General features: G+C 43.7%; 2 protein-coding genes across 2 annotated transcripts; both read left to right on the top strand.

Annotated features, from left to right (window-relative positions):
* Positions 1 to 603, top strand: LOC129557268 (interferon omega-1-like). The gene has a single exon (XM_055427847.2). It carries the CDS (start codon positions 16 to 18, stop codon positions 601 to 603), a length of 588 nt encoding a protein of 195 aa, XP_055283822.2. The 5' UTR covers positions 1 to 15.
* Positions 604 to 8,623: 8,020 nt separating this feature from the next.
* LOC129557266 (interferon alpha-1-like) lies at positions 8,624 to 9,313 on the top strand. Its single transcript, XM_055427846.2, has one exon. The coding sequence runs from the start codon at positions 8,624 to 8,626 to the stop codon at positions 9,311 to 9,313; it is 690 nt and encodes a 229-aa protein (XP_055283821.2).

Genomic DNA, 9,313 nt, shown 5'->3' with positions numbered 1-9,313 from the left:
AGCCGCATCTTCCCCATGGCCTTCGTGCTGTCTCTACTGATGGCCCTGGTGCTGGTCAGCTACAGCCCGGGAGGATCCCTGGGCTGTGACCTGTCTCAGAACCACGTGCTGGTTGGCAGGCAGAACCTCAGGCTCCTGGGCCAAATGAGGAGGCTCTCCCCTCGCTTCTGTCTTCAGGACAGAAAAGACTTCTCTTTCCCCCAGGAGATGGTGGAGGGCAGCCAGCTCCAGGAGGCCCAGGCCTTCTCTGTCCTCCACGAGATGCTCCAGCAGAGCCTCAGCCTCTTCCACACAGAGCGCTCCTCTGCTGCCTGGGACGCCACCCTCCTGGCACAGCTCCGCACTGGACTCCATCAGCAGCTGGACGACCTGGACGCCTGCCTGGGGCAGGTGATGGGAGAGGAAGACTCTGCCCTGGGAAGGTTGGGCCCCACACTGGCCGTGAAGAGGTACTTTCAGGGCATCCATGTCTACCTGCAAGAAAAGGAATACAGCGTCTGCGCCTGGGAAATCGTCAGAGTGGAGATGATGAGAGCCCTCTCTTCATCAGCCAGCTTGCAAGAAAGGTTAAGAATGATGGATGGAAACCTGAACTCACCTTGAGATGACTCTCACTGACTAAGATGCCACATCACCCCTGTACGCTCACCTGGGGTCATTTCAGAAGACTCTCATTTCTGCTTTAGCCACAAAGTTTATTGAATTACTTCAGCCAATACTTTTTCAGTAGTAAATGAGTATATATAAATTTTTTTGGCTGCAGGTGCATCAGTCTCGACGAAGTGAAGACTGCCCTGATTTTATTGTTTGTTTGCTTATTTTGTTATATTTATTCTTTTATCTCCTCATATTTATTTTTCCATGTAAAATATTATGTTTACATTGTATTAAAACTTAACAAATACATTCACATTTTTATTTCATTAAAATTGTAATTTGTTTTATTTATTAAATATTATCAAGGTGAACTTCTTGAATTTTTTACTGTTTTATGTTTAGTTGCTAGGTAAAGTCCAACTCTTTTGTGACCCCATAGACTATAGCCCACCAGGCTCCTCTGTCCATGGGATTCTCCAGGCAAGACTACTGGAGCATGTTGCCATTTCCTTCACCAGGGGATCTTCCCAACCAAGGATGGAATCTGGAAACTGCATTTCAGGCAGATTCTTTACTGTCTGAGCCACAAAGAAAGACCCTTGGTTGAAACAAATGAAAGAAAAAGGGATTTTGTAAACTGAAATTAATTATTTACGATAGTTACTGGGTCATCAGTTCAGTTTAGTTCAGTCACTCAGTCATGTCCGACTGTTTGAGACCCCATGAACTGCAGCACTCCAGGCCTCCCTGTCCATCACCGACTCCCAGAGTCCACCCAAACTCATGTCCATTGAGTCGGTGATGGCATCCAACCATCTCATCCTCTGTCATCCCCTTCTCCTCCTGTCCTCAATCTTTCCCAGCATCAGGGTCTTTTCAAATGAGTCAACTCTTCGCATCAGGTGGCCAAAATATTGGAGTTTCAGCTTCAACATCAGTCCTTCCAATGGACACTCAGGACTGGTCTCCTTTAGGATGGAATGGTTGGATCTCCTTGTAGTCCAAGGGACTCTCAAGAGTCTTCTCCAATACTACAGTTCAAAAGCATCAATTCTTCAGTGATCAGCTTTCTTTATAGTCCAGCTCTCACATCCATACATGACCACTAGAAAACCCATAGCCTTGACTATATGGACCTTTGTTGACAAAGTAACGTCTTTGCTTTTCAACATGCTGTCTAGGTTGGTCATAACTTTCCTTCCAAGGAATATGCTTCTTTTAATTTCATGGCTGCAATCACCATCTGCAGTGATTTTGGAGCCAAGAAAAATAAAGTCAGCCACTGTTTCCACTGCTTCCCCATCTATTTGCCATGAAGTAATGGGACCGGATGCCATGATCTTAGTTTTCTGAATGTTGAGTTTTAAGCCAACTTTTTCACTCTCCTCTTTCATTTTCAACAAGAGGCTCTTTAGTTCTTCTTCACTTTCTGCCTTAAGGGTGGTGTCATCTGCATATCTGAGGTTATTGATATTTCTCCTGGCAATCTTGATTCCAGCTTGTGCTTCTTCCAGCCCAGCGTTTCTCATGATGTACTCTGCATATAAGTTAAATAATCAGGGTGACAATATACAGCCTTGACAGACTCCTTTTCCTATTTGGAACCAGTCTGCTGTTCCATGTCCAGTTCTAACTGTTGCTTCCTGACCTGCACGCAGGTTTCTTTCTCAAGAGGCAGGTCAAGTGGTCTGGTATTCCCATCTCTTTCAGAATTTTCCACAGTTTATTGTGATCCACACAGTCAAAGGCTCTAGCATAGTCAATAAAGCAGAAGTAGATGTTTTTCTGGAATTCTCTTCTTTTTCAATGATCCAGCAGATGTTGGCAATTTGATCTTTGGTTCCTCTGCCTTTTCTAAAATCAGCTTAAACATCTGGAAGTTCATGGTTCACACATTACTGAAGCCTCGCTTGGAGAATTTTGAGCATGACTTCACTAGCCTGTGAGATGAGTGCAATTATGAGGTAGTTTGAGCATTCTTTGGGATTGTTACTCAAATACGGCATTCATGCAATGAAGTGAGAGAAACTAGGAAGCAATTTCACAAACATTACTGATGATTTTGTTTCCACTAAGGCCAAGAACTTAAATTTTGTTTGGTCTTAACTTGATATTTAAGACTTATAAAGTTTAAGTTATTTATAATTACTTATAAATTATAAGAACCACCTGCAATGCAAGAGTCCTCAGTTCGATGACTGGGTCAGGAAGATTCCCTTGGAAAAGGAATAGACTACCCACTCCAGTATTCTTGGGCTTCCCTAATGGCTCATCTGGTAAAGAATATGCCTGCAATGTGGGAGACCTGGGTTCAATCCCTGGGTTTGGAAGATCCCCTGGAGATCTACCCACTCTAGTATTCTGGCCTGGAGAATTCCATGGACTGTATAATCCATGAGGTCACAAAGAGTCAGATATGACTGAACGACTTTCACTATAAATTTTGAAATATTTTTTAACCAATTAACATTGCAAGAGAAATTAATCATGTATATTAATATTAAATGAAATAATTTAAAGTCTCAGTCTTGTCCCCAAGTTTTCCCACTGGAGGGTCCAAATATCTAGTAGATTCCGGTCCAGACTTCAGGTGCCTTTCCCTTTTCCCTGAATCCCTGAAATAATCAGTCTTTCTACCCAGAAACAATCCTGAATTTGAAAACACTTCACAACATGCTCTGATTTCCAGCCATCAACCGCAGCATAAACGGGCACTGGTGTAAACCGCTCTGGCCAAAATCTCCATCTAGGAAGGGGAGGGTGGACATGGGGGCAAGTGCAGAAATCTAAGGATCAGAGCGAAGTAGCATTAAAGCTCCCCTGGGCAGTGGGACCGAAAAGGAAGTTTCCTCTCTGCTCCCGCGGCCCCTCGGGCTCCCTGGGCTATGGCGGCGCCTCGCCGGGGTCAAGGCTCTAGTCGACGGGGACTCCTCGGTTCTCCCCTGGATCACGCGCGGGAGTTCGCGGCGCTGGACCTGGAGGCGCGTCCGGTCCATTACTGAGCGTTAAGGTGCACTTCCCGGCCGCTGGGGCGCAGCGAAGGGAGCTGGAGGACTTAGCTTAGTGCAGGACCTGAGCTGTTTCACTGAGACCCAGGTGAAGTGCTGAATTTCTGAAACTCTGGTCTCCCTGCTGATGGCAACGGGGACGCTCTGCTCCATCCCTAACATTCACCTACGTCGTCTTTTGTTCTTCCAGTCATTTCCCATACTCATGTAATTTGGTAGCATTAAGTATTTTTAACCTAAATCCACAAAAGCCCCATCAACTTGGTGTTTTCTACAGTTCTCATTGTTTAGTTACTAAGTCTTATTCGACTCTTTGTGACCCCATGGACTGTAGCCTGCCAGGCTTCTCTGTATGGGATTTCCCAGACAATACTGGAGTGTGTTGCCATTTCCTCCTCCAGACGACCTTCCCAGTCCAGGGATCTAACACCCCTCTCCTGCATGGACAGTTGGATTCTTTAATCCACTGAAAGATTCTTTCTCACCAGGGAAGCCTGTTTTCTACAGAGGCTCACTGAAATGTTTGTAATCCAAACTCTTGCAATGGCTATAATTCTCAAGGGTCTTATCTAACATCCATCTCAAATTTATGGTGATGGTTAATTGAGCAATCTATATGAATCATCTTGGACAGTTAAATATGATTATTTTATAATTATTAGAATCATTAATTTTGTCAGTCACTTTAGACTCTTGGAAAGAATTACCAGTTGATAATTTCATTTTGCTTATTACATAAAATAATCAGGATACTTTGTAAATTGCTCATTTCATCTAGAAATTTGGAGGTAGACAATAAACTAATGAAAATATAGAGTACTGTACCAGCAAGGTATGGAAAACAAAGGCACAACATGTGTTAGTGAAAGCGATGGTTCAATACATACAATTTGCACAGGTGTTTATGGTATGGATAGGGAGGTGGAGTTTGGAATTTGACATAATAGGTTTTGAAACCTGGACTTGCCACTTTCTTATTGGATTGTTTTATTCAAATAAAGTCTTATCAGGTGGCTCCTGGAAATGAGAATATGTAAACTCAGGTTCAACTATGTTGGAAGGATTAAGTGTCCCTTTTGAGGGTTAAGGAATTTGTAGTTGCTGTCAACATCATCTTTTATAAAGACTGAAAGTCTGTGGAATTGGTTTGGCAAGTTCTTGGTAATCATGTTCACAATAGCATTGTAATTTAATTAGTAATCAATTCAGGATGAATGAGCCATAATAAGGGATGACCGCATAAAGGAATGTGTTATCCTCAAATAAATATCAAGAATGAAATTTATTGTAATGAATCTGCAATAAACACAATGCCTAGGTATCTTCTTGTTACCATGTTACAGGTTGAATGTGTGTGTGTTCCCAAAATTCATATATTGAAATCTACCCCCACCATGTGATCATATCAGGAGGTGGGCTATTAGAGAAATCATGAGGGTTACAGGAGGTCATGAGGGGGGATTCCTCATGCACAGGATTACTGTCTTCATGAGGCTCACGAGACACTGCTTCCTCTCTGCTCTCCACCATGTGAGGACATAGAGAGATGCTGAACCCAGAAGAGGGTTCTCAGCAGAACTCCACCCTGCTGGCACGCTGACCTCACACTTGCAGCCCCCAGGACTGTGACAAATAAACTTCTATCACTGACGAGCCACCAGTCTCTAGGACCTTGTTAGAGCAGCCTGAACTAAGACACGGGGCATGGCACACTTGGCTCCTGCAGTCCACTAGTTGAGGTTGTATGTAAATATTTCACTTTCAAAGCATACATGACAGAGATGAAATTGGCACGTGTAATTATTCTCAATCCTCTTCTTCAGAAAGAAAACTGATAATCTGCACTCATAAGTAAAAACCATAGAGTCTGAATCAAAGAGAGAGGAATGATAGCCCATCTAAAGGACATTAAGAGTACTGATGAAAGAAAGGAAACAGCAAGAAACCTGAGGCAACAGGGAAGAAGGCTCTGCCTCTGGTTCTTCCCAAGGGATAATGGGAAAAATATACCTCAAATAATTTTTATTTTAATATATTTCGAAAAACAATTGGATATTTTAAAAATCATTTAACCGTTTAGCCAATATTGTTCCCTATCCATGGCTTGATCCAAATATTTGCATGAACCAAATATTTGCATGAACCATTCCTTTAGTCAGTAACCAGTCAGAGAGGGGGCAGTGAAATTAACCAGTTTGCTTAACTTCATGTTTCGGTGAAAGTCAGTAAATTTCAGTATCTTGAGAATTAAAATATTTCCCCTTAATTCCTGAGTTTTCCTGCCAACTTGTTCAAGAATAAATCTGTTGGTTTCATGTTCTAAATGATTTTTTTTCTTATTATCCATGAATAGGCCAGAAAATATTTTTTAAATTTAATCTGTACAGGGATAAATATTCTTAAGGCAGGAAATCACAGCTCCCCAGTCCTTGGCCCTGGTAGTGGCCATGCTCTTACTCACCCCCAGGACATCCTGGACACCTTCCAAAGGTCCCATCACCACCACCAGGTTCCCTGTCTCTGAGCTGTTGCTGGATGGTGCCAGAAGGGACCCGAATCTGTAAAATCGACCCCAACTCGCTGACTCCTCGCCTGAAGCCCTTCCTGGAAAATAAAGCACAAAACTCTAGGGAAGGCTTGGAAAACGCAAGGTTCTGAGCTTCCAACCAGAGAACACTGTTGCTGGCAGGGCTACAAGGCTCCCTCTTCAGCACTCAGCACTGTGAAAGCAAAAAGTTTTTTCCCCAAATCATAAATCAGTATCAAAAGATTCACTGAGGATGCTGTGCCTTGATGGTGTGCAGAGCCCAGAACTGCGAACTTTCCAAAGTAGGCATCCCAAAGGAACCCAAGAAAAAGAGCTCTTTGGCCCTCTTACAGCTGCCTGGAGAAGTGCACTGTCCACGGCTCAGGGAAGGATATTTTATTGCTATTTTTGAGTTGCTAAATCCTGTTCTCAAGCCTGTCTGACTCTTGGCGACCCATGGACAGCAGCAAGCCAGGATTCCCTGTCCTTCACTGTCTCCTGGAGTTTGCTCACATTCATAACCACTGAGTCGGTGATGCCATCCAACCATTTCCTCCTGTATCGCCTCCGCCTCCTCCTGCCCTCAATCTTCCCCGCATCAGGGTCTTTTCCAATGAGTTGGCTCTGCACATCAGATAGCCAAAGTACAGGGCTTCCCTGGTAGCTCAGATGGTAAAGAATATACCTGCAAGTGTGGGAGACTCGGTTTGATCCCTGGGTCAGGAAGATCGCTGGAAAAGGGAATGGCAACCTACTCCAGTATTCTTGCATAGAGAATTCCATGGACAGAAGAGCAATTGGCTGGCTACAGTCCATGGGGTCACAAAGATGAGACACGACTGAGCAACTAACGTTTACTTACTTACTGGAGCTTCATTATCAATCCTTCCAACGATTTCAGAGTTGATTTCTTGACTGGTGTGATCTCCTTGCTGTCCAAGGGACTCTCAAGAGTCTTCTCCAGCACCATAATTTGAAAGCATTGATTCTACTGCACTCAGCGTTCTTCATGGTCCACCTCCCACATCCATGCAAGACTATTGGAAATACCATAGCTTTGACTATACAGACATTTGTTGTCAAAGTGATGTTACTCTTTTTAACATGCTGTCCAGTTCTGTCATAGCTTTTCTTCCAAGCAGCGTCTTTTAATTTTGTAGCTGCAGTCAACGTCCACAGTGATTTTAGAGACCAAGAAAAGAAAACTTGTCACTGTTTCCACTCTTTCCCCATCTATTTGCCATAGATTTCAGAAGCTTAGGTTTTCAAATGTTGAGTGTTATGCCAGCTTTTTCAGCCTCCTCTTTCACCCTCATCAAGAGACTCTTTAGTTCCTTTTCACTCTCCTCCATTGGATTGGTATCATGGTATTTTACTATTTATTCCTATCAAAGTTGTTCAGTTCAGTTGCTCATTCATGAATGACTCTTTGCGACTCCATGAATCACAGCACGCCAGGCCTCCCTGTCCATCACCAACTCCCGGAGTTCACCCAAACTCACCTCCATCGAGTCGGTGATGCCATCCAGGCATCTCATTCTCTGTCGTCCCCTTCTCCTCCTGCCCCCAATTCTTCCCAGCATCAGAGCCTTTTCCAGTGAGTCAACTCGTCACATGAGGTGGCCAAAATACTGGAGTTTCAGCTTCAGCATCAGTCCTTCCAATGAACACCCAGGACTGATCTCCTTTAGAATGGACTGGTTGGATTTCCTTGCAGAGAAGACTCTCAAGAGTCTTCTCCAACACCACAGTTCAAAAGCATCAATTCTTTGGCAATCAGCTTTCTTCACAGTCCAACTCTCACATCCATAGATGACCAATGGAAAAACCATAGCCTTGACTAAGAACATCCATAAGTATGTCAAGAGCTAAACACAAAGAAATGTTGATAAAATTGAGATGAATATTCAGCAGACAGGCAATTAAAAATTGATTTCTGAAATGAAACAAAGTTAAAAGTACTTCAAAATAAATATGAAGAAAATAACCTAAGATTTTCAATGATTTTGAGGTTTGAAAGATTTTTTAAGTCTATCTACACTGTGGTATTATTATATATTTTTATATGAATTTCATATGAATATGTAATTTGGTATATTACTATTTATATAAATAAATATCTTCCATTAAAAGTCATTCTTCAAACTCATTCATAAAGTTAAATAAATTCAACAGCTTTTACATTTAATGTACAGCTTTCATTTTATGGTGTTTTTAACCCTAGGGTGAATACAACAAGTAAGTTTTGCACTTTCTTTTTCTATGTATAAAGACATACATGGAGTCCAAAGATGGATCCACAGGATAACTGTGTTGTCAGAATTTCATGGTGGGGGTAATTAGGGAAAAAAAAATCTCAGAAGACTCTGTTGATAGGGGAAGGGGAGGCAATAATGAAAAAAATGTTTGTGAAACACTGTCCTAACCCATTTGGAGAGTGGAAATTGAAAAGCAAAAACAAAAGTAGAAAGCAAGAGGGAACTTTCAGAAAATGGAAACCATGGGCTCCTATTTAAGACACAGGCCTGAAGGAAGGTCTTCAGAGAACCGAGAGAGCAGGGTCACAGAATCACCCACCTCCCCAGGCCAGAAGCATCTGCAAGGTCCCCCGATGGCCCCAGCCTGGTCCTTACTCCTGGCCCTGCTGCTGCTCAGCTGCAACGCCATCTGCTCTCTGGGCTGCCACCTGCCTCACACCCACAGCCTGGCCAACAGGAGGGTCCTGATGCTCCTGAGACAACTGAGGAGGGTCTCCCCTTCCTCCTGCCTGCAGGACAGAAATGACTTTGCATTCCCCCAGGAGGCGCTGGGTGGCAGCCAGTTGCAGAAGGCTCAAGCCATCTCTGTGCTCCACGAGGTGACCCAGCACACCTTCCAGCTCTTCAGCACAGAGGACTCGGCCACTGCATGGGACGAGAGCCTCCTGGACAAGCTCCGCACTGCCCTGGATCAGCAGCTCACTGACCTGCAAGCCTGTCTGAGGCAGGAGGAGGGGCTGCAAGGGGCTCCCCTGCTCAAGGGGGACTCCTGCCTAGCTGTGAGGAAATACTTCCACAGAATCACTCTCTATCTGCAAGAGAAGGGACACAGCCCTTGTGCCTGGGAGGTTGTCAGAGCAGAAGTCATGAGAGCCTTCTCTTCCTCAACAGACCTGCAGGAGAGATTCAGGAGAAAGGACTGA

The sequence above is a fragment of the Moschus berezovskii genome, chromosome 7 (assembly GCF_049115385.1).
Source record: "Moschus berezovskii isolate FMDL1 chromosome 7, NW_MosBer_1.0, whole genome shotgun sequence".
Lineage (NCBI taxonomy): Eukaryota > Metazoa > Chordata > Mammalia > Artiodactyla > Moschidae > Moschus > Moschus berezovskii.
The sequence above is the reverse complement of the archived record's forward strand: the minus strand, read 5'-3'. Positions and strand labels throughout refer to the sequence as shown.

What these genes read in the sequence shown, in the direction of transcription:
- LOC129557268 (XM_055427847.2), top strand. Translation starts at nt 16, where the DNA reads ATGGCCTTCGTGCTGTCTCTACTGATGGCCCTGGTGCTGGTCAGCTAC.
- LOC129557266 (XM_055427846.2), top strand. Translation starts at nt 8,624, where the DNA reads ATGGAAACCATGGGCTCCTATTTAAGACACAGGCCTGAAGGAAGGTCT.